At 59.1% G+C, this 24,952-nt stretch overlaps 1 protein-coding gene and 1 pseudogene across 2 annotated transcripts; one reads left to right on the top strand and one right to left on the bottom strand.

Annotated features, from left to right (window-relative positions):
• The first annotated feature begins 1,008 nt into the window (after positions 1–1,008).
• On the top strand, positions 1,009–7,951 carry LOC102450211 (angiogenin-2-like). 2 transcript variants are annotated; one of them, XM_075918145.2, is made up of 2 exons: positions 1,009–1,147; positions 4,914–7,951. In XM_075918145.2, exon 2 carries the CDS (start codon positions 4,932–4,934, stop codon positions 5,415–5,417), a length of 486 nt encoding a protein of 161 aa, XP_075774260.2. In that variant the 5' UTR covers positions 1,009–1,147; positions 4,914–4,931; the 3' UTR covers positions 5,418–7,951. The 2 variants fall into 2 exon arrangements, with proteins under 2 accessions (XP_075774260.2, XP_075774258.2); XM_075918143.2 differs by lacking the exon at positions 1,009–1,147 and adding an exon at positions 1,897–2,075.
• Positions 7,952–21,762: 13,811 nt separating this feature from the next.
• On the bottom strand, positions 21,763–24,027 carry LOC149521290 (uncharacterized; annotated as a pseudogene).
• Positions 24,028–24,952: the final 925 nt, after the last annotated feature.

Raw genomic sequence — 24,952 nt, 5'->3', positions numbered from 1 at the left:
AGCGCCCTGGGCCCCCCCGGCACGTCTCCCCCTAACCAGTGCTCCCCCTCTCTCTGCCCAGCGCCCCGGGCCTCCCCCGGCACGTCTCCCCCCAAACCAGTGCTCCCCCTCTCTCTGCCCAGCGCCCTGGGCCCCCCCGGCACGTCTCCCCCCAAACCAGTGCTCCCCCTCTCTCTGCCCAGCGCCCTGGGCCCTCCCGGCACATCTCCCCCCAAACCAGTGCTCCCCCTGTTTCTGCCTAGCACCCCGGGCCCCCCCGGCACGTCTCCCCCCAAACCAGTGCTCCCCCGCTCTCTGCCCAGCGCCCCGCAGCCGGCCCACGCCCGGGCGCCCCGCAGCCGGGTGGCACTGACGCCCTGCGACTCCCGTCTCTCCAGCCAGACTCGGCTCAGTGGGGACCCCCGCGGGGCTCGCTGGCCGCTCCCCAAACGCCGCGTCTCAGGGAACTGCACCAGGACGTGGGTGAGACCCGCGTGGGCGGGCGCGCAGGGGCCTGACTCTGCCGGCGGGGAAGGAGGCCGCGGCCGAGGGCCTGTGTGTCCCTGGGGGCGCTGGGAAGCAGCCGGCCCATTGCCGACCGCGCTGCGCTGGACACGCTCAGCCGGGCCCTGGGGGCGTGTGGCCCTGCCCCGGCTCTGGGCTGGGCTGCGGGTGTGGACAGGGGCCAGCCCTGGGCTAGGGGCGATCCCAGCGCCCCAGGCGGGAGCGGCTCATGTCTCCCGGGGGCTCTGCCCCCCCCCCCGACTGCGGGAAGCCGCCCGGGGAGATGGGGGCGCGTTTGCCCGACTCCGAACTGCGGCGCCGTGTGTCCCCGGGGGGCCCGGCCAGGACACTCCCTGCAGCCTCGGGCTGGGAGGGCGAATCCAGCAGCCCGGCCCCTTCTCCGGACCCCCAGGCCTGGGGCTGCCCCCCCTTTTAGCCCCAGGCCTTGGGGGGAGGCGTCCCCCAACCCCCACCTGGTTCGCTCCTCCGCCCCCAGTTCCTAGTTCTCTGGCTCTGCGGGCCGGGTGCCAGATCCTGTATCCTGCTGGCCGATGACCCGGCCTGGCCCCATATAACCGGCCCCGGAGCAGGAGGAGGCTCAGACGCTTCCGCCTCTGCAGGGCCCCACAGCCGCCTCCCCGGCCAGAGCCCAGCCCCGCACTCGGTGAGTGACCGACCCTGCGGGGGTCAGCGGGGTCCCCAATAGTCGCCGTGCGGGTCACCTGCTGCTCTCCTGAGTGCTAGTGGCTAAAGCCGGAGCAGCTGGGAGCCAGGACGCCTGGGTCTGTCGCTGGCTCTGAGGAGGGAGTAGAGTCTAGTGGTTAGAGCAGGAGGCTGGGAGTTGTGACTCCTGTGTCTTTCTCTGGCTCTGAGGAAGGGAGTGGGGTCTAGTGGTTAGAGCATTAGGCTGGGAGCCGAAACTCCTGCGTCTGTCCCTGGCTCTGGGAGGGCAGTGGGGTCTAGTGGTTAGAGCAGGAGGCTGGGAGCTGGGACTCCTGTGTCTGTCCCTGGCTCTGGGAGGGCAGTGGGGTCTAGTGGTTAGAGCAGGAGGCTGGGAGCTGGGACTCCTGTGTCTGTCCCTGGCTCTGGGAGGGCAGTGGGGTCTAGTGGTTAGAGCAGGAGGCTGGGAGCCGGGACTCCTGCATCTGTCCCTGACTCTGGGAGGGCAGTGGAGTCTAGTGGTTAGAGCAGGAGGCTGGGAGCCAGGAATCCTGGGTCTGTCCCTGGCTCTGGAAGGGCAGTGGGGTCTAGTGGTTAGAGCAGGGGCTCAGGACAGATCATGTCACCTGGAAGAGGGAGCGGAGGGCTGGGCTGAGCCCTGGGGCAGGTGTTCCCAGCGGCTGGGCTCTTCCCCGCGGGCTGCAGAGGGTCTCAGCACTGGGCAGGGGGGCTGGGCCAGGCCTTAGGGGAGGGAGGCTCCAAGCTCAGGGTGTGTCACATCCGGCTGGCCTCATGTCAGTGCGGACGTGCTAGCTCCGAGCAGAGCCCAGGCCACGCCGAGGAGCGGTGGGTTTCACTGACTCTGGGGAGTCGTCGTGGGGAGAGAGCAGCGAGGGAGCCTCCGCGCTGGCAAGAACGATTTCGAAATGAGCGTGAGTCCACGAGGGGAGCAAGAGTTCAGCTTTCTAAACTACCAGCCTGTTTCCTTGAAGCAGTGGCCTTGGGAGTGTGGCTGCTTCGTTTGGTACTTTGAAATAACTCCCTAGTGCAGACCAGAGTTAGGGGATAGGACAGAGGGCAATATAACCATGAGTGCTGTGGAGACAGTGAATACGGAAAAGTTCGTTATTTATTCCCACAATATAAGAACAGGGGTTGGCAAAGGAAATGAACAGGCAGCAGGTTTAAAGCAAACCAAAGGAGGTTTTTCTTCACCCAGCGCACAGTTAACCTGTGGAACTCCTCGCCAGAGGATGTGGTGAAGTCCAGGACTTTAACAGGGTTCAAAGAAGAGCTAGACGGATTCATGGTGGTTAGGTCCCTCAATGGTCATTAGCCAGGAGGGGAAGGGTTGGTGGCCCTGGCCTCTGTTTGTGTGGAGGTGAGGAGCAGGGGAGGGATGATGCGGGGATCCCCTGTTGTGTTCCCTCCCTCTGGGGCCCCCGGCAGACAGGCCCCTGGGCTGGACGGGCCGTTGGTCTCACCCAGTCTGGCCGCTCTGACAGTTTTTCAAAACTAGCCAAGGCGAGTTGCTGTGGTTCAGTCCCTCACGGCGACAGGCTGGGGTGGCCCAATAAGAGACCCCAGGCGCTGGGCGTCCCTAAATCTCGGACCGTGAGAACCCGGAACTGGACGACTCTCGTGTTTCAGGCCATAACTGCCCCGGTCAGGACTCGCTGCCGGACGCTCCGGGCCGGGCCGTGGTCAGAAGCCAGGTGCTAGCCCGTGGGGGAGCGGGGGCCGCCTGCCTGCTCCCCGAGAAATGAGGGTTCGGGCAGTAGGAGGGGGCTGCCGGCCGGATCGGGGAGGTGGGGTGAGGACGCTGGCCGGCAGGGCAGGCTCTGGTTGGGGGGGGGGGTGAGGACTCTGGCCGGCAGGGCAGGCTCTGGTTGGGGAGGTGGGGTGAGGACGCTGGCCAGCAGGGCAGGCTCTGGTTGGGGGGGGGGGGGGGTGAGGACTCTGGCCGGCAGGGCAGGCTCTGGTTGGGGGGGGGGGGTGAGGACTCTGGCCGGCAGGGCAGGCTCTGGTTGGGGGGGGGGGGGGTGAGGACTCTGGCCGGCAGGGCAGGCTCTGGTTGGGGGGGGGGGTGAGGACTCTGGCCGGCAGGGCAGGCTCTGGTGGGGGGGGGGGGGGTGAGGACTCTGGCCGGCAGGGCAGGCTCTGGTGGGGGGGGGGGGGTGAGGACTCTGGCCGGCAGGGCAGGCTCTGGTTGGGGGGGGGGGGGTGAGGACTCTGGCCGGCAGGGCAGGCTCTGGTTGGGGGGGGGGGTGAGGACTCTGGCCGGCAGGGCAGGCTCTGGTTGGGGGGGGGGGTGAGGACTCTGGCCAGCAGGGCAGGCTCTGGTTGGGGGGGGGGGGTAAGGACACTGGCCGGCAGGGCAGGCTCTGGTTGGGGGGGGTGAGGACTCTGGCCGGCAGGGTAGGCTCTGGTTGGGGGGGGGGGGGTGAGGACTCTGGCCGGCAGGGCAGGCTCTGGTTGGGGGGGGGGGGGTGAGGACTCTGGCCGGCAGGGCAGGCTCTGGTTGGGGGGGGGTGAGGACTCTGGCCGGGGGGGGGTGAGGACTCTGGCCGGCAGGGCAGGCTCTGGTTGGGGGGGGGTGAGGACTCTGGCCGGCAGGGCAGGCTCTGGTTGGGGGGGGGGTGAGGACTCTGGCAGGCAGGGCAGGCTCTGGTTGGGGGGGGGGGGGGGTGAGGACTCTGGCCGGCAGGGCAGGCTCTGGTTGGGGGGGGGGGGGTGAGGACTCTGGCCGGCAGGGCAGGCTCTGGTTGGGGGGGGGGGGGTGAGGACTCTGGCCGGCAGGGCAGGCTCTGGTTGGGGGGGGGGGGTGAGGACTCTGGCCGGCAGGGCAGGCTCTGGTTGGGGGGGGGGGGGGGGGTGAGGACTCTGGCCGGCAGGGCAGGCTCTGGTTGGGGGGGGGGGTGAGGACTCTGGCCGGCAGGGCAGGCTCTGGCCGGCAGGGCAGGCTCTGGTTGGGGGGGGGGGTGCAGGCTCTGGTTGGGGGGGGGGGGTGAGGACTCTGGCCGGCAGGGCAGGCTCTGGTTGGGGGGGGGGGTGGTGAGGACTCTGGCCGGCAGGGCAGGCTCTGGTTGGGGGGGGGGGTGAGGACTGTGGCCGGCAGGGCAGGCTCTGGTTGGGGGGGGGGGTGAGGACTCTGGCCGGCAGGGCAGGCTCTGGTTGGGGGGGGGGGGGTGAGGACTCTGGCCGGCAGGGCAGGCTCTGGTTGGGGGGGGGTGAGGACTCTGGCCGGCAGGGCAGGCTCTGGTTGGGGGGGGGTGAGGACTCTGGCCGGCAGGGCAGGCTCTGGTTGGGGGGGGGGGGTGAGGACTCTGGCCGGCAGGGCAGTCTCTGGTTGGGGGGGGGGGTGAGGACTCTGGCCGGCAGGGCAGGCTCTGGTTGGGGGGGGTGAGGACTCTGGCCGGCAGGGCAGGCTCTGGTTGGGGGGGGTGAGGACGCTGGCCAGCAGGGCAGGCTCTGGTTGGGGGGGGGTGAGGTGGAGGAGGGAGCTGCAGGCGTCTGGGGTCTCAGGGCTCAGGCAGGGGCTTGGGGCTGGCGCGGTTTCCATTCCACACCGTGCGGCTCAGAGCAGGCCCGGCCTTTGGGCAAAGCCAACGTGGCGGTTCCCTTGAGCCCCGCGCTGCCCAGCTCCCGGCCCCACCCCCAGCCGCTCCGCACGGCCTGGGGCCCTGCAAACTCTGGCCAGGCCTGGTTCAATGGCTCCCCGCAGCCCCAGAGTCCCCACAGCAGCTCTGAGGTCTCTCCCTGTGTCACAGGACCCTCCGGCAGACGCCATGGGGCTGAGAGCTGCCCCCCTGCTGCTGCTGACGGCGCTGCTGCTCGCGGGAGCCTCCGCCGGCCGAGAGCGGGACCCAGACCGGTACAAGCACTTCCTGAACCAGCACTACGATCCCAGTCCAACGGGTCATAACGCCAGGTACTGCAACCGCAAGATGCGCAGCATAAACGGCCTGCGAAAACCGGACGCCAGACCGGGGCCCAAAGACTGCAAGGAGACCAACACCTTCATCCACGACAACATCAACAGCATCAAAGCCGTGTGCACCCCCCAGGGGGGCGAGGACTACGTCCCCCCAGCCGGGCAGCGCATGCGCCGCAGCCGGGGACCACTCTCGGTCACCACCTGCACGTTAAGCGGAGGATCCCCCCCCAACAACTGCGAGTACAGGGCGACCCACGGCGCCCGGACCATCGTCATCGCCTGTGACGGGCAGGGCCGGCCCGAGCACTTCGACGAGAACTGGATCGTAGCAGCATAAAGGAGGCGCCGCCCGAGCCCCAGAGTGAGCCCTCGGGCGGCAGAACGGGCACCGCGCCCAGAGGTTTCCTCCTAGGACACAGAACAGCCTCCCCTGTAGGACTGCTGCCCTAGGGCCCAGTACGCAGTATAGAAGCCCCTTCCCCGCCCCATCCTCTGCCCCCCTAGTGCCCATTATACAGTATAGCCGCCCCTTCCCCGCCCACCCTCTGCTGCCCCCTAGTGCCCATTATACAGTATAGCCGCCCCTTCCCCGCCACCCTCTGCTGCCCCCTAGTGCCCATTATACAGTATAGCCGTCCCTTCCCCGCCCACCCTCTGCTGCCCCCTAGTGCCCATTATACAGTATAGCCACCCCTTCCCCACCCCACCCTCTGCTGCCCCCTAGTGCCCATTATACAGTATAGCCGCCCCTTCCCCTCCCACCCTCTGCTGCCCCCTAGTGCCCATTATACAGTATAGCCGCCCCTTCCCCTCCCACCCTCTGCTGCCCCCTAGTGCCCATTATACAGTATAGCCGCCCCTTCCCCGCCCACCCTCTGCTGCCCCCTAGTGCCCATTATACAGTATAGCCGCCCCTTCCCCGCCCACCCTCTGCTGCCCCCTAGTGCCCATTATACAGTATAGCCCCCCCTTCCCCGCCCAACCCTCTGCTGCCCCCTAGTGCCCATTATACAGTATAGCCCCCCCTTCCCCAACCCACCCTCTGCTGCCCCCTAGTGCCCATTATACAGTATAGCCGCCCCTCCCCCGCTCCACCCTCTGCTGCCCCCTAGTGCCCATTATACAGTATAGCCGCCCCTCCCCCGCTCCACCCTCTGCTGCCCCCTAGTGCCCATTATACAGTATAGCCGCCCCTCCCCCGCTCCACCCTCTGCTGCCCCCTAGTGCCCATTATACAGTATAGCCGCCCCTCCCCCGCTCCACCCTCTGCTGCCCCCTAGTGCCCATTATACAGTATAGCCGCCCCTCCCCCGCTCCACCCTCTGCTGCCCCCTAGTGCCCATTATACAGTATAGCCGCCCCTCCCCCGCTCCACCCTCTGCTGCCCCCTAGTGCCCATTATACAGTATAGCCGCCCCTCCCCCGCTCCACCCTCTGCTGCCCCCTAGTGCCCATTATACAGTATAGCCGCCCCTCCCCCGCTCCACCCTCTGCTGCCCCCTAGTGCCCATTATACAGTATAGCCGCCCCTTCCCCACCCACCCTCTGCTGCCCCCTAGTGCCCATTATACAGTATAGCCGCCCCTTCCCCGCCCACCCTCTGCTGCCCCCTAGTGCCCATTATACAGTATAGCCGCCCCTTCCCCGCCCACCCTCTGCTGCCCCCTAGTGCCCATTATACAGTATAGCCGCCCCTTCCCCACCCACCCTCTGCTGCCCCCTAGTGCCCATTATACAGTATAGCCGCCCCTCCCCCACCCACCCTCTGCGGCCCCCTAGTGCCCATTATACAGTATAGCCGCCCCTCCCCCACCCACCCTCTGCGGCCCCCTAGTGCCCATTATACAGTATAGCCGCCCCTTCCCCACCCTCTGCTGCCCCCTAGTGCCCATTATACAGTATAGCCGCCCCTTCCCCACCCACCCTCTGCTGCCCCCTAGTGCCCATTATACAGTATAGCCGCCCCTCCCCCACCCACCCTCTGCTGCCCCCTAGTGCCCATTATACAGTATAGCCGCCCCTCCCCCGCCCACCCTCTGCTGCCCCCCAGTGCCCATTATACAGTATAGCCGCCCCTTCCCCCCCACCCTCTGCTGCCCCCCAGTGCCCATTATACAGTATAGCCGCCCCTTCCCCCCCACCCTCTGCTGCCCCCCAGTGCCCATTATACAGTATAGCCGCCCCTTCCCCACCCACCCTCTGCTGCCCCCTAGTGCCCATTATACAGTATAGCCGCCCCTTCCCCGCCCACCCTCTGCTGCCCCCTAGTGCCCATTATACAGTATAGCCGCCCCTACCCCCCACCCTCTGCTGCCCCCTAGTGCCCATTATACAGTATAGCCGCCCCTTCGCCACCCACCCTCTGCTGCCCCCTAGTGCCCATTATACAGTATAGCCGCCCCTTCCCCACCCACCCTCTGCTGCCCCCTAGTGCCCATTATACAGTATAGCCGCCCCTTCCCCACCCACCCTCTGCTGCCCCCTAGTGCCCATTATACAGTATAGCCGCCCCTTCCCCGCCCACCCTCTGCTGCCCCCTAGTGCCCATTATACAGTATAGCCGCCCCTTCCCCCACCCTCTGCTGCCCCCTATTGCCCATTATACAGTATAGCCGCCCCTTCCCCGCCCACCCTCTGCTGCCCCCTAGTGCCCATTATACAGTATAGCCGCTCCTTCCCACCCACCCTCTGCTGCAGCTAAACCCCATTTTACCTTTCTACCATTGTGGACTTGGTCTAATATTGGCAAATCCTTCCCTTCATTGGAATTCGCTGATATTTCTTGTGGGTTTCTTCATTTTCTGAATTATTTCCCCCTCTTGCTGCCGTCCTCTGGGCTCTCTAACCCGCATTAAACCTGCTCCTTGCAAAGCAGTGACCATCTGGTTGTGTGATTGGGGATGGGCGGAAGGCTGGTCACTGGACGCTTACCGAGGGGGCTGGAACCAGGCTGGCCACTCTCCTCTGGGGGGGCCGCCCCCCCCCAGTGGTCAGGCTGCGGTATAAGTGTTCTCTGAACCGCCCCCTCCTTTCCGTGTAACGGGGAACAATCCCATTCTGGGCACTGCCCGTTCTCCTGGCACAGCCAAGCCCTGCTCCTGTTAGGAGAAGAGGAAGCTGCATCCCAGCCTGATGGTCCCAGCTCCTCCTGTTTGCAAGTTCTGGAGCAAATGGACTCACACAGAGACACAAACGGCCGTGAGACAGACAGGTGAACGCAATCTCCAAGACATAGTTATACTGATACGTTCGCAGAATAGACCAGGTCTCCGTCTACCCGTTTGTTTCTTCTCAACCCCTAATTAAAATATTACCTGGCATAAGTCCCTATGACTTACCTGAACTGAGACAGCTTTGCTTCTCCTGCTGAAACCGACATTTATCCATCCACTTCTGCCTTCTGCTCTTTGCTGGCAACACAACCGGCTCCTTCTGTTCTTCTCTTACCCATCTGCTTTCTTCTTGTGGCCTTGGCTGTTTGCTCCATAGCTCGTCTTGGGGGACACCTGAAACTAAAAATTCCCTCCTGACCCTCTGCTGCACCCTGCGAAGCAGAGTATTTACAGTAAGACTCACAAACCAGGTGAAGAAATCTATGGGGCAACCAGAAATAGCCAGGCTGTCCTTGAAAATAGTAACACAATATTTACTTGGGAAGCAGAGGAGTTCTTTTCCCGAGAATTCAGCCACACAGATAATACTAATCAGGTTTATTTGCAATGCATTGGGGAGGGCTGGACAGCAGCTTCCAAAGAACTATCAACAGTACAAGTCTTATCTGAAGAAGGGGGCTGGGCCCACGAGAGCTCCTGGTACCATCTCCATGTGCTGTTAGTCTATAAAGTGTTAGTCCATAAAGCATTTGTTGTTTTTAAGTCTCACACATCGTTATACCAGCTACAATTAGTTTATTGGTTCTTTGCTCAAGAAGGGACGGGTCTTTGCACAAGGATATGGAGCCGCTGGGGGGCGGAGGGTCCAGGGTGAGATAAGGAAAGAGCGAGCAGAGACAACAAGGTTTAACAAAACAGCTTCTTGTAAACCTATGAGAATCCAGAGGGGGTTACAATTTTAACAAACTCAGCGAAAGTTTCAACAATGCTCGAAGTCTTGTATTGCCGCTGGGCTGCCTCCTTTGTCCGGCCCCGGGGCCCTGCATAGGAAAGCAAGGCTTTCTCCTAACGTACGTCAGGGGGCAGCTGAGTTAGTCTGTACAGAAAAAACCAACCAATGGTCTGGTAGCACTTTGTAGACTAACAACACGCGTGGATCGTCTGAAGAAGTGGGCTGTGCCCACGACAGCTCATGACACCAGCTACACGTGTTGTTAGTCTGTAAAGTGCTACCAGACCGTTGGTTGTTTTCTCTAACACTGACAGTGGATAGGAGAGTAAAAGGCATTCACTCCGGCGTACACAGTTTCTCTGGGGGCTGTTTAGGGTCCCTGCTTCACAAGAGCAAGTGACACAGACCTGTCAAAACAGATACAGGATCTCCTGGTTTGAGACTTTCACCTTGTGAGTGTCACCAACTCAAAGAAGCCCCAGAACAAATTCACACCGGGCTTCAGGGGCTGTAGTCAGAGGCATGTTCCAAAGAACTTGCAGATGCGGGTTCATGCTACAACACGAGCATCATGCCCAGGACTTGCTACTTTGGACTCAGAAGAGCCAGAACTCTACCACATAGCACAGATCCGGCCTCAATGCAATTGACTGGGTATTAATGAGTCACACAGGAGTTAAAAAATTCTTTTAGATCTCGGCAACGCTCCAAAAACTTCTCTGAAAAGAATCTTCCCCTGTGCCCGGTAAGCCATTAACTGCTCTGTAAACTCTGTGTGACGTGATCATGCAAATAGTCCTCCTGGCACAGACTCATCCCCCCCATGAAACCTGCTTCCTCCCCACCCCCCTAACCCAGCCAGACAGGACGACAAGTGAGTCAGGGACACCCCAAACAAACTCCTGCCCCTCGTCTGCACCTCACTGCACAGAATCCAGCATCTCCCTTCCTCCGTTACCGCTCTGTAACTGGGACCTGGCCAGAAGCAATCAGGGCAATCAAGCTAATTGCCTGGGTCAGGGTGGATGAGTTTTGCAGGGCCCAGGGCAGCACAATATTTCGTGTCCCCCTTGGGAGAAAAAATAGAAAAAAAGTGTCAAATGCGCAAATTGCAGGCTATTTTCATATTAAATGTGAATTGGGTAAATTTGATAGAAACTTAATTTAGTTGGATAATTTTTATTTTAATGATATTGTAATTCATTCGTAAACACAATTCTGCATTAATAATTAAACATTTTCATTTGTATTTAAGTCTATTATCGCTGTCTAGCTCTCTTGGCAGCACATTCTTCGATTATGTCAGTAAAGTCCATTTCTTTACACAGGTCGTTTTCAAAAAGGTTTAAAAATCCTTCTTCACAAACAAACGTCACAGCAACCACCTGACAAATCTGTGACTGAGGACTACACGCATTATGCAGTACATGGTTTTTAAACCCCTAGAGCAGTGAAATGCTGCAGGATTGTCCTCTCAACACTCCTATTATTCTGCATCTTTTTAGACTTTTAGAGGAAGGTTTTCAAAATCAGAAATAGCAATTAGGCCCAACTGAAATAGCCCGATTCTAACGGAAACTCAGAGCTGGAAGGCCGACTTTATCAGATAAACATTTGAGAAAAATCTCCCACCTGTATCTGTGTGACAATTTCCCATGGAAGGAAACATGCATTAGTAATGGCATTACTGGCATTAGTAATGACTGCTGCTCGCTGGTGCTTTCTGACGTAGCCAGTGCAGGGCCCCACAAGAGGAAACCCTCCCAACAGCTCGCTCGGTCTGTCTAGAGCTACCGATGGCGCAGCACAGTCTGGCTCGTCGTAGGCTCCCCAGGCGCCTCTCCCCGTAAAATGTTCTTAGTCCTCAGATATTTCAGTCCAACAAACCAAATTATCGACAGGCGAAGTCGCTGCAACCCCTCAGGGAGCCTGACCACGGAACACGTACAGCTCCACCCAGCGGCGGATACAGGGCAGGGCGAGCGGGGCGGCTGCCCCGGGCTCTGCGCTTCGATAGGCCCCGCGCCAGCCCCGCTCGCCCTGCCGTGAATCTGCCGCTGCGGCCCTGACCCGCTGGAGCCGCCTCCGCTGCCCTTCGCTGCGGGTCCACAAGCGGCTCCGTTAGCCCGTGGCGCGTGCAGTGGCTCGTGGCCAGGGAGGCGCCCGGGTATCCCCCTGCTCCGCCCTCCTGCCCCGCCCAGAGAGAGGCTGGGGGTGGCGCGGTCTCTCCCCCGGGGGGAGCCCAGACCCCTTTCCCGCCGCGCCTGGGGGCAGAGCGACCCGCCCGCCAGGGAGACCCCGGCTCCTCCCGCCAGTCCCCACCTCCTCCCACTCGTGGGTGCAGCGCGACCCAGCTCCACAGACAGCCCCCCCCCACACACACACGTGTCCCTGGGAGCAGGGGGAGTTGCCAGCTGCCCCCGCCCAGCCAGGAGCAGGTCGAGAGGCTGAAATGGTCATTTTGGCCTGTCTGATGAGTCAGACACCCCTGCCCGCTGGCCCCCTATGGCCCATCTGTGCACCATCCCTGCCTGCCCCCCAAATCCCAGCACCCACACGCTGCCTGCCCCCCAAGTCCCAGCACCCACACGCTGCCTGCCCCCCAAGTCCCAGCACCCACACGCTGCCTGCCCCCCCAGTCCCAGCACCCACACACTGCCTGCCCCCCAAGTCCCAGCACCCACACGCTGCCTGCCCCCCAAGTCCCAACACCTAATACTGCCTGGCCCCCCAAGTCCCAACAGCCACACACTGCCTGCCCCCCAAGTCCCAGCACACACGCACTGCCTGGCCCCCCAAGTCCCAACACCTAATGCTGCCTGCCCCCCAACCCGAGTACCCACATGCTGCCTGCCCCCCAAATCCCAGCACCCACACGCTGCCTGCCCCCCAAATCCCAGCACACAGGCGCTGCCTGCCCCCCAAGTCCCAACACCCAATGCTGCCTGCCCCCCAAGTCCCAGCACCCACACACTGCCTGTCCCCCCCAAATCCCAACACCCACACGCCGCCTGCCCCCCAAGTCCCAACACCCACACACCCCCTGCCCCCCCCAGTCTCAACATCCAACTAAATTAAGTTTCTATCGAATTTACGCAATTCACATTTAATATGAAAATAGCTTCGATGTCGCATTTGACGCCTTTTTCCTGTTTTCTCTCCAAAGGGGGGGGCAGCGAAACTGTGCTGCCCTGGGCCCCGCAAAACTGTCATCCGCCCCGGCTCCACCCATATGAACAAGCCTTTACCGATGCAATTTCCTTTCCTCCTGAGCTGCCATGAACGACCCTCAGGATCCCTTTTTTGTCTCAACACCGTCGAATATTGAAGCGTTTTTACGATAACCCGAGAGCTGAGCAACTGGCCAGTCCAGCTCCCCTGACCCGATGAGAACGGGGACCCTCAACAAACCGACGAGAGAGCCTCTTCGCTTTCCCTCGCTCTGTTCACCTCCACTGCCGACACAAACCGCCGAAGCGGCCGGCGCCCGATCGTCCAGACGGCGTGACCGGAGCAAGGCCCTTGCCTGGGGATCTGGCGCGTCGCCTCTAGTCCCAGCATCTGGCATGCCGAGTTTGGGGGCTCGGGGGCTGGCTGCGTGATAACCCTGTCTGATACATTCACCCGCTGCGTGTAAGAACCCACCTCCCCACCCACCGAACACCTGCTGAATTCCTCCGTACGTCGCTCGATTTGTTCATTCGTTCCTGTTCCTCTTTCGGCTTAGAGACAAGGGGGGATTTAACATTCATCACGAGAAAAAATCAAATCCTGGCCCAGTCTGAGCGCAGAACTGTGGGTGTGGGCTCCGGTGGTGTCCTCCCCCTTCCCCTTGCTCCCAAGCTAGCGATGGGTCATTCCTTAGGAGCGAGGCTAGAGAGAAACACCCTCCGGCTCCGCCCACGATGCCTGGCTGGTGCGGAATAACGGGAGGCCTCGGGTGGCTCTTGGGATTTCGGGGTTTCAGACACACGCGTTTCGAGGAGAGCCTGAGGCCGAGACAGGAGGCCGGGAAGTCGGTTCGGTTGCGCCCGGGTCCAGGCTATAGTAGCAGGGCGGGTGGTGCTGGCGGCTGGAGAAACCGCGCCCCTCTGTGCTACGATGGATGCAGCACAACCGGGCGCCGCTGCTCCCGCGGCATCTGCAACCCCAGGCACCCGAAAGAAAAGGAGAAAACAGAAGCCGCCCAGCAGACAGCGGCCGCTTCCGCCCAGCCCCTCCTGCGCAGCGCGGACTTCTCCAGGAACCGCAGGGCCCCTCCTTGGCGGCCACGGAGGAGGGGCCGCGACTGGGGTGGACGCCCAGAGGAACCAAAGCCACAGCAAAGCGCTCAGGACACGTCAGAGCGGGGCCTGCTGAAGCGAGGGGCCTGGCAGCCGCCCCGCTCGCCCTGCCCTCTATCCGCCACTGGCCTGGGCTTGAGACCCCAGGGAGCCCAGCCTGCCTGGGACACCTGGGGCCAGGTGAGGGACCAGCACAGACCGGCTCTGAGGAGACCCCTCTGCGGGTCGCTGGGCGCAGGGAGCTGAGAGGCGGAGGGTCCGGGAGCAGCAATCCCAGCGGGTACCAGGAGGAAGAGCCGGAGGGGAGGACGCTGCAGGAAGCAGCCCAGGGCTTGTGGCTGTCACAGCTGGGCTATGGCTACACTCGCGGCTTCCTGTGCAAGTACGTCTGCTCTTGTGAGAGAATCCGCAGAGCGTCCGCAGGGCCCGCCCACTCTCGCACAAGGAGATGTATAGCACGGCGTGCAAAGAGAGGCCGCTCTTGTGTGAGAATCCGCAGAGCGTCCGCAGGGCCCGCCCGCTCTCGCACAAGGAGATGTATAGCACGGCGTGCAAAGAGAGGCCGCTCTTGTGTGAGAATCCGCAGAGCGTCCGCAGGGCCCGCCCGCTCTCGCACAAGGAGATGTATAGCACGGCGTGCAAAGAGAGGCCGCTCTTGTGTGAGAATCCGCAGAGCGTCCGCAGGGCCCGCCCGCTCTCGCACAAGGAGATGTATAGCACGGCGTGCAAAGAGAGGCCGCTCTTGTGAGAGAATCCGCAGAGCGTCCGCAGGGCCCGCCCGCTCTCGCACAAGGAGATGTATAGCACGGCGTGCAAAGAGAGGCCGCTCTTGTGCAAGAACCCGCAGAGCGTCCACACGGCCCGCCCGCTCTCGCACAAGGAGATGTATAGCACGGCATGCAAAGAGAGGCCGCTCTTGTGCGAGAATCCGCAGAGCGTCCGCAGGGCCCGCCCGCTCTCGCACAAGGAGATGTATAGCACGGCGTGCAAAGAGAGGCCGCTCTTGTGTGAGAATCCGCAGAGCGTCTGCAGGGCCCGCCCGCTCTCGCACAAGGAGATGTATAGCACGGCGTGCAAAGAGAGGCCGCTCTTGTGAGAGAATCCGCAGAGCGTCCGCAGGGCCCGCCCGCTCTCGCACAAGGAGATGTATAGCACGGCGTGCAAAGAGAGGCCGCTCTTGTGTGAGAATCCGCAGAGCGTCCGCAGGGCCCGCCCGCTCTCGCACAAGGAGATGTATAGCATGGCGTGCAAAGAGAGGCCGCTCTTGTGTGAGAATCCGCAGAGCGTCCGCAGGGCCCGCCCGCTCTCGCACAAGGAGATGTACAGCACGGCGTGCGAAGAGAGGCCGTTCTTGTGCAAGAACCCGCAGAGCGTCCACACGGCCCACCCGCTCTCGCACAAGGAGATGTATAGCACGGCATGTGAAGAGAGACCGTTCTTGTGCAAGAAGCCACAGAGCGTCTGCAGGGCCCGCCCACTCTCGCACAAGGAGATGTGCAGCACGGCGTGGGAAGAGAGGGTGTCTGGTGCAAGAGCCCACAGAGCAGCCACACGGCCCGCCCGCTCTCGCACAAGGAGATGTATAGCACGGCGTGCGAAGAGAGGGTGTCTGGTGCAAGAGCCCACAGAGCAGCCACACGGCCCGCCCACTCTCGCACAAGGAGATGTGCAGCACGGCGTGGGAAGAGAGTGTCTGGTGCAAGAGCTATGCTCTTTTCAAACAGGTGTGAGCCCTTCTGCTCAGGGGCTCTCGTGCAAGAGGCAGTGTGGAGGCTCGGCAGGGATTTCCTGCACAAGAAAGCCCTATGGCTAAAATGGCCACCAGAGCTTTCTTGCACAAGAGAGCGTCCACACTGCCATGGGCGCTCGTGCGCAAAAGCACAGCTGGCACACGGCCGTGTGGACGTTTTCTTGTGCAACACTTCTTGCAGAAGGACCCTTGCACAAGATGTTCTTGCACAAGAAGCCGCGAGTGTAGACACAGCCCTGGTGTTGGAAACGGTTACAGGCAGCTGCCAGGACAGGGCCCGGGGCTGGAACCCAGAGTCGAGGGGGGGCAGGGCCCCCAAACATCCACCTCCCCTTTCCCGCTCAGGGAGAAGCCTGGCCGGGGAAAGAAAAGGGGGGTCCCAGCCCCATGTCCTTTGGGGCCCGCCGGGCTTGGGGAGTTTGGTTCCCCCATTCCTCATGCTGGCACCACGAACAGCCAGCTGGGCCCTGGGGTGGGGCTCGAATCGAGGGCTGCTGAGAGCATCCGGGGCCCGCAGCCCACCTGACGGGACGGGGCCTGCTGAGTCGGGGCGGGATAGATCCACAGGGTGTGTTGGGCAAAACATGGACTTCAAACTGCCCGGCCAGTGCCCCTTAATCCCAGCCGTCAGGACGCCCCTCACCCTGCTGGTGCCCCTCGCTCCCGCCCCACAGCCCCCCCCGGCCTGCCGGTGCCCCTCGCTCCCACCCCACAGCTCTGCACCCCCAACCCCCAGACACAGCTGCTGGCAGCCACCTGGGCTCAGCAAAATGAAATTCTAGAAAGACGGGAGCGAAACCTCCCAGCGCCCTGGGCCTGTCCCCAGCAATCCTCCCCCAAACCAGCTCTCCCCCCCTCTCTGCCCAGCGCCCGGGGGGGCCCCCCGGTACGCCCCCCCAAACCAGCTCTCCCCCCCTCTCTGCCCAGCGCCCGGGGGGCCCCCCGGTACGCCCCCCCAAACCAGCGCTCCCCCTCTCTGCCCAGTGCCCCGGGCCCCCCCGGCACGTCCCCCCCAAATCAGCGCTCCCCGTCTCTGCCCAGCGCCCCGCAGCCGGGTGGCACTGACGCCCTGCGACTCCCGTCTCTCCAGCCAGACTCGGCTCAGTGGGGACCCCCGTGGGGCTCTCTGGCCGCTCCCCAAACGCTGCGTCTCGGGGAACTGCACCAGGACGTGGGCGAGACCCGCGAGGCCGGGCACGCAGGGGCCTGACTCTGCCGTCGGGGAAGGAGGCTGCGGCCGAGGGCCCGTGTGTCCCTGGGGGCGCCAGGAAGCAGCCGGCCCGTTGCCGACCGCGCTGCGCTGGACACGCTCAGCCGGGCCCTGGGGGCGTGTGGCCCTGCCCTGGCTCTGCGCTGGGCTGCGGGTGTGGACAGGGGCCAGCCCTGGGCTAGGGGCGATTCCAGTGCCCCAGGCGGGAGCGGCTCATGTCTCCCGGGGGTTCTGCCCCCCCCCCCCCGACTGCGGGAAGCCACCCGGGGAGATGGGGGCGCGTTTGCCCGACTCCGAACCGCGGCGCCGTGTGTCCCCGGGGGGGCCCGGCCAGGACACTCGCTGCAGCCTCCGGCTGGGAGGGCGAATCCAGCAGCCCGGCTCCTTCTCCGGACCCCCAGGCCTGGGGCTGCCCCCCCGACCGCCTGTGATGGCGCGTTGGGGACCCCGACCCTGCACCCGTCCGCAGCCAGACGAGGCTCCCCCGGCCAGTCGAACGGGGGGTCACTGCTGCTCTGAGGCGCAGCCCGGCCCGGGTTCCACGTGGGCTTCAGAGTGAGGGGCCGGCAGCCCCAGACCCCTTGGGGGGGTCCACAGGCCCCTGAGCCCCCAGCACTCGGCTCAGTCTCTTCGTGTCTGCCAGCCCAGACCGCCCCTTCCCCCACCGCCCCCTTCCTTGTCCAAACCCCTTCCCTGTGTTGTACTTAGAAGTACTCGGGATCTTTTTCAGGGGGATAAGGCAACATGCCACATTTATTGATCACACAGAATAATTAACAGTTATATATATATATATATATCATATGCATATGATAAGACACACACACACACGCACACACACTCCGTCTTGCTGTTGTTACCAACAAGTTGCTCCCCTTAACTGCACTGGCCAGGTGAGTTAGATGGGGGACGGGTGGAGCCGGGCTTCTGCCGATCCGGATCGATGCTCCGGTGGTGACAAGACGAAACCCGGGGTCCTCTGCAAGACACCTCACTTTTATAGCATCCCTCTCATATGCAAATAGATCCCAGATTCAAACTCTGGGTCTGTGTCCTTGGGTCCCTTTGTGCTGCAGAGAGGGTGTTTTCCAAAGAAGGTGCTTGCTTCTAATCCCCAAGGCCTTCAATATGTCTGCTCTTCTTTCTTGAGCCCTCTTGACACCTTGGGTCTGGCTTCCACCCCCTTTTCAACTGGTGTAGCTCTCTGGAGGTGCTTGGCTCCCAAGTGTTACTCATTCACACCTCGTTCATTCAACTGGGCAATTGATTACAGAGTGGGGGGAGAGAGTGGGGGAAAGATCTTATTCTGCTCCAAGTTTTCTATATAGGGCTCTAATACAAAGTTACAAGGTTATATAGAGTCAAGTATCAGAGGGGTCGCCGTGTTAGTCTGAATCTGCAAAAGCGACGAGGAGTCCTGTGGCACCTTAGAGACTAACCGAAGTGTAGGAGCATCAGCTTTCGTGGGCAAAGACCCACTTCGTCAGATGCATGCACATGTCTTTGCCCACGAAAGCTGATGCTCCAACACTTCGGTTAGTCTAGAAGGTGCCACAGGACTCCTCGCCGCTTTTGAAGGTTATATAGAGAGGCACAATGTCAAGTCATATGCAGCAATATAGAATACATAGATTTATACGAAGCAATATATAATACATAGATTCATCTACACCTGCCCCGGTGAGAACCAGCTGGGCCATGGTCTACTGACATGGGGGCCCCAGGGCACGCCCCACCGCTGGGCAGCGCTCAGACACAGGCCAGCAGGGGTCGCCCCAGCCCACAGCCACCAGTGACTGCCCCACCTGCCCGGCCAGATGCACCGCACGCCCGCTACCTCGCACCCCTCTTACCCCACACCTTGGCGGGCCTCCTCCTTCACCCCCCTGGCTGGCTCTCTCCTCTGCCCCCGCTTCCTAGGAACTGCTCGTCACTGGCTCCGCGGGCCGGGTGCCAGATCCTCTGTCCCGCTGGCCGCCTGCCCAGCCCCATATAACCAGCCCTGGAGTAGGAGGAGGCTCAGACGCTTCCGCCTCTGCAGGGCCCCACAGCCGCCTCCCCGGCCAGAGCCCAGCCCCGCACTCGGTGAGTGACCGACCCTGCAGGGGTCAGCGGGGTCCCCAATAGTCGCCGTGCGGGTCACCTGCTGCTCTCCTGAGTGCTAGTGGCTAAAGCCAGAGCAGCTGGGAGCCAGGATGTCTGGGTCTGTCCCTGGCTCTGGGAGGGCAGTGGTGCCTCATGGTGAGAGCCTGGGGGGGGCCCATTATCTGAGGCCCTGCTATCATTGAGGCATTGAGGTTTGAGGGGCAGAGTGGGGTGGGCATGGGGAGGCTTGGGGCCCAGGGGGGGTCCATGGAGGAGGCAGATCCAGCCTTGCCCTGCTGCAGGTGGACCCGGTGACAGACCCAGCATGGCCCCGCAGGGACCCCGCCCCGCGCTCCTCCTGCCCCTGGTGCTGCCGGCGGCCGGCCTGGCCCAGCTCGGCGAAGGAGCCACCTACCAGGACTTCGTGAACCGCCACGTCGACTACGAGAAGACTCAATTTCATCACTTTCACAAGCAGAGTTCATCAGCTCATCCACGATAATCAGATTCACTTGATTAGTAGGAAACAAACGGTCATCATCAAAAGCATTAGGCAGACCCTCCACAGGACGGATAAAGGGATATTTACAGAGCAGTTCTTTACACAGAGGTTGCCAACAACTGTACCACCACACAATATTCTCAGGCCTAACAGACAGTGTGTGTTTGGCATTATCCAATACGTTTTTTATAAATAACTTTTCCCACAGTTGCTAGGCCCTGCGAGAATTGCAGAAAAGGGGTGTTTCCACCTCGTATCCATTTTTCCAACGCCGTAGGGCCGGGTTTTAAACCCTTCTCCTAGGACCCTCTTGTTATAAACGACTGCTTAAGGGTTTTTGTCTCTATTTGCCACTATTTGCTCTATTTGTGTTTCTTACAATCAAGGGCTATTGCACCTCTATCTTTTCGGAGGTGTTTTCTTGCAGACCCATACAATAGTCCAGGACTAGATCTTTCAAACTGTCAAAGTTGATCTTTTCACAGTTTGCTACGTTTAGGGTAATCCCTTTGACTTTCCGACAGGCCTTTCCTCCCGACAGCTTATACCCGTAGGTTTTCGGGCCTGCCGACACAAACTCAGTTCCCCTAAATAATCCCCCAGAGGGGGATTCCAGTCACCTTCCCTTTTCACAAATATCACTGAGTCAGTGTCGTGGTATAGGCACCACTCTTGCAACCCATCTAGGAGACGGTATAATTCTAAGCGGGCATACGCGGTGGTGAAACAGGCTATGAAAACGTTGGTATTGCCAGAGACAGAGTACGGGTCTTTTGCGTGCCTCCAAGACACGCATGCTGTTTCATCGTCGATAAACTCGCAGGATGAAACCTCGTAATTGGGGGAAAACAGGTACCGAAAGAGTTCGTCGGGGTCTCTTACGATGCTGGTGTTGGGTAGGTTTGTTCTTTGGCTGAATTTACCCCACAGAGAATTTAAAAACAGTTTAGCAATTTGGCGTTTAGCCGGGTACGACCGGATCGCGTGTTGGCGTAAACGCACGCCTTCTTTTTGGTAAAAATCGTTAACGTACTTACTTTGCTTTTGTTCATCTGTGCACCAGCTGGGATACCCTGAAGCCTGTTTCTGACAGAGGTGTAATTTTATATACTCTGAAAAGAGTTTGTCAGGTTTGTCACTGAAAGGCCAGATTTCATAGATTTTAGCCACCGTATACCCCTTTGCTATGGCCACATTCAATTCCACCGTGCACCATGTCCCCAGGGTAGCTCTCTCCTCATCAGTATGGGTGCACGTCTCCCGCTGCTCGGTTTCCGCACACGTTGGGCATAGCGGGAACATAAGCTTGCCACTCGCTCTGACAGGGAACAATGGGAAAAAGAGGCCTCGCGCAGGGTACACCTTAACTTTTGCAATTCCAAAATAATTTGCGAGGGGTCCAAAGTTGTCAAACTATATGGGGGTGTCCAATAGGGTATTCTTTGGTTTTGTTTACGAAAGGGTACAGGCTGGTAAAATCATGAGTGGATTTCTTCTCTGGGGTTAGGCTTGTAATATAGGCAGATAGCGTTTGTCCTCCCCCCGAAAAGAGCATCCCTAGGCCTGAGAGGCTGGGGTAACTGGGCTCGGTTTAAAAAGCCTGCAAGCTCCCTGTCTGTTTCTATCACCTCCCACTCGTGCTCCCAGAGAGTCCGCACTACAAAACCAAGTCATTTTAGAGAGTCGGTCTTAAGCTGCATCTTGTAATAAAGAAACACAAAAGTTGTCCCTGTCATAGGGTTTTGTGCTTTCACAATAACAGGTGACAGCCCTGGAAAAGACACCCGTTAAACTCAAAGGCCGTCCATACCCCGTCAACATTGACATAACCGTCTAAAAAGTCGGGGCCTACTGTAGTTCCCCACCCTGTAAAGCATGCTGTATCTGTATATTTTCTTTGTAAGAGGTATACAGCAGCCACTGAATAGATGGGGTCGAATCTCTCTTTCTGCCAGTGGTAATTGTCTGGAGGGAGAAGAGCGACCGTGTTAGGCTCCAAAACCATAAACCTGTACATCGCCATGCAGACGGAGGCCAGCGTGATGTACTGGAAAGGATCGATATACAGGTTTATCTCGGTGAATTTACCAGGGCCTCTCTCTGCTACACCCCCCATCTCTGTCATTTTCATAATCTCTTTTCTATATAGAATAGAAGCCTGTCTCAACATTTTAACATCCTGTTGACAGTAATACGCGAGCTCTTTCTGCAAGTCAAACGTCAGAGCTGTGGTCCTGATAGCCGTCGAGAAACTCTGCTTTTTCCCTGGGCATCATGCTGTCTACACCATAGTGTCCCACACCGGGCATAGGCCCCACGTAATTTTGGTTTTCTAAAATGTTAAAAAACTGTGGAAAATACCCTTTGCACCCTTCAAACCCCATCGCCTGCGGTAGCTTGCTAAGCTTCATGGGCAGGAAGTTTAAAGAGTCTATAAAACGAATGCCCAGGGCCTTAACTTTCACACACATTAGTTTACTACCCTGAGTGATCAGTTCTAGGCACATCTTTTCCTTCAGTAGCTGTCTCACGACGAAGTACGCATGGTAACCTTTGGAATTGTGCTATGAAGGTGTAGTCACGGAACTCTTTGCCAATAAAGGTCTTAGCGAACATAGAAAGACACTCGCTACCCTTAAATTCCCAGATTTTTCTGGCTTTAGGGCCAGAGCAAAAATGTAACTGGGAGCGTGCAACCCCGTCTCCTGTGTGCATTCGAAATCATAAAAAAAAAAAATCTACTTTTCTGAGGATTCGGGCTTTCTAAGGCTGTGCATAGAACAGAGATGACTGTCTATGTTGCCAACAAGCAAGCCCTTACACTGCTTACAGCGCCGCCTTTACAGCGGTGCCGCTTGTCCACGTAAGACTGACACTCACACAAAGCTTTAGACAGGCATTCGACTTGTTTTTGACGTGCAGTCTGTGTGTCTGACTAAGAACTCTTTGGATCGACAAAATAGTCTACAGCTAGGACACCGCAGTGGCACGCCCACGCTGTCTGGGCACGTTCCGCTCAAGCGGAGGCGGCAACGATACCTGCAAGAGTGGTCGTGCCTGTACACTGTGCGGCAAAACTCACAATCATTTTTCGCTCCGAACAACTTTTTCACATCCAGAACCCCATAGTAATGCTCATCGTGCAACGGGATAAGTCTTGGGGTACACTGGGCCCCCTGTTTTAAAAAAGCCCCAGCCACCTTTCGCCGGATACAGCCCCACCTGGATGTTAACTCCTAAACGCTGTTCAAACTTCGCTACGTCGCTGACTGTAACCTTTCTTTGATCTGACCACCCCAGTTTCTCGTGAAGCTCTCTCGCCCCCTCTAACAATTCGGCGTCCGTAGGTTTACGATCGGACAGGACGGCCAAGAGCCCGCCCGCAAAACACAGATTGGTACCGGTGTAAGCCAGGTCTACTAAACATGGTCTCTTTTTATGAATAATTTGACTACTAAGGGTAGAATTTAACACTCTATGAGCACCCCCACCCGTTTTTTACAACTGTCACAACGAGGCGCAATGTTCCATTGAGGTGCAACTCTCTATTACTCTGGAACAGCTTTGAAGTCTGGTTTAAAAAATCCTCAGCAGACAGCTCGTCCCTAGTTCTTCTGACCGAAAACAAAGGGTTAGTTAAATTACGGCTCTCTAAACGTAACTGGACATAATCATCAGGGCCTACCCTACCATTAACCTCATCTAGAACTAACTGCATTCCCCTACGTAGGCTTCAATAGCCTGTTCAGCTGAATTTATTTGCTCAAGATTGACAACACGAAATTCCTCGCAATACACTGACCCCCCAAATCTAGGTACTTCACGTTGCCAACTTCTCACTCTCTCCATATACAACTCTGGATTTTCAGGGGCACTTGGGGGTTCCTCTACGGGACCATCAGGGGCATCTTCTACCTCAGATGCTATTTCAGAGTCAGAGCCGTCTCTGTGAGAGTCACCAGGACTAGCCAGGGACCCGTCTACAGACTCATCGCCACCCCGCAGGTCAGAGAAGCCATTTTGTGAGCCTCCAGTGGGGGGCATTTCTTTTTGGTATTTTTTCCTCATCACCTCTTTAGCCTTTTTTAAAATTTTGCAGTGATCTTGGCCTGGAACTTTTTGGCAGCCACCCGTTTATCCGCCAAATGCTGTCCCCCCTTTTGTTTACACCTTATCGGATGGGAACCCCTGAGGATGACCCCTTTGCCCAGGCCCCTTTCTTTTCGGCCCCCTGAGGGTACAGAGTTCACCAGTTTTCTGAATGAAGCATCAAACTCTTCCCCCATACTAGAATATGGGGGAGCTGTGATGAGCTTCTGGTTTTGGGAGAATGGTTTGTCAGTCCTTGGTTTTTTATTCACAACCCCTAGAGCGCGTGCTCCGGGTTTGTGAATGTGTGTGGTTTTGCGCACGTTCAGAACCCCTAGAGCGCATGCTCCGGGTTTGTGAATGTGTGTGGTTTTGTGCACGTTCAGAACCCCTAGAGCGCGTGCTCCGGGTTTGTGAATGTGGGCGTTTTCACTCACAGTTCTCAGGGCTTGGTGTGGCAGTGGCCGCTGAGGAACTGGAGTTGTGTTTGTGTGGCTGCAACACCTCGGCATTGCAGGAGTTTTCAGTCCTTGGTTTTTTATTCACAACCCCTAGAGCGCATGCTCCGGGTTTGTGAATATGTGTGGTTTTGCGCACGTTCAGAACCCCTGGAGCGCCTGCTCCGGGTTTGTGAATGTGTGTGGTTTTGCGCACGTTCAGAACCCCTAGAGCGCCTGCTCCGGGTTTGTGAATGTGTGTGGTTTTGCACACGTTCAGAACCCCTGCAGCGCGTGCTCCGGGTTTGTGAATGTGTGTGGTTTTGCGCACGTTCAGAACCCCTAGAGCGCGTGCTCCGGGTTTGTGAATGTGTGTGGTTTTGCACACGTTCAGAACCCCTAGAGCGCCTGCTCCGGGTTTGTGAATGTGTGTGGTTTTGCACACGTTCAGAACCCCTGGAGCGCGTGTTCCGGGTTTGTGAATGTGTGTGGTTTTGCGCACGTTCAGAACCCCTAGAGCGCGTGCTCCGGGTTTGTGAATGTGTGTGGTTTTGCTCACAGTTCTCTCAGGGCTTGGTGTGGCAGTGGCCGCTGAGGAACTGGAGTTGTGTTTGTGTGGCTGCAACACCTCGGCATTGCAGGAGTTTTCAGTCCTTGTTTTTTTATTCACAACCCCTAGAGCGTGTGCTCCGGGTTTGTGAATGTGTGTGGTTTTACGCACGTTCAGAACCCCAAGAGCGCGTGCTCCGGGTTTGTGAATGTGTGTGGTTTTGCGCACGTTCAGAACCCCTAGAGCGCGTGCTCCGGGTTTGTGAATGTGTGTGGTTTTGCGCACGTTCAGAACCCCTAGAGCACGTGCTCCGGGTTTGTGAATGTGTGTGGTTTTGCGCACGTTCAGAACCCCTAGAGCGCATGCTCCGGGTTTGTGAATGTGGGCTTTTTGCTCACAGTTTCCTCAGGGCATGGTGTGGCGGTGACCGCTGAGGAACTGGAGCTGTGGTTGCATGGTTGTTTTTTACCAGAGTCTTTTGTTTTGTCCTCGGGTTTGACGTATGTGAGGTTCGGACCGCCCGGATGCTTCATCTGCACTCGTGTGCTGGTTTGCGTTGTTAAGGGTCTCAAAGCAGATTCCTGGTTCTTTGGCAGTTCTGGAGGAGGTGTCCTTGTAGCTCTGACTACAGCATTGTCAGAAACGTTGTCCATGCCTATGAGGTGGGGGAAAAACATTTTACAAAAAACAAACAAACAAACAAAACCCCTGAACTTTACCATCTCTCACCCCCACACCTGTGTATTTACTTAAAACCTCATAGAACCACCAACCCGATAAGCAAAATATATTTACTGGGCTTCATCCATCCATCAGTCACTGATGCTGGTGAATTTTCCTTTTCAGCTGTCTCTTTCGAGCTTGTTTTCCCTCTGGTCTAAGGATCTCCCATGTTTTGACT

The sequence above is a fragment of the Pelodiscus sinensis genome, chromosome 30, assembly GCF_052426305.1.
Source record: "Pelodiscus sinensis isolate ZL-2025 chromosome 30, ASM5242630v1, whole genome shotgun sequence".
In the NCBI taxonomy this organism is placed as follows: domain Eukaryota; kingdom Metazoa; phylum Chordata; order Testudines; family Trionychidae; genus Pelodiscus; species Pelodiscus sinensis.
Note: the sequence above shows the minus strand (reverse complement) of the source record. Positions and strands in the feature narration are given on the sequence as shown.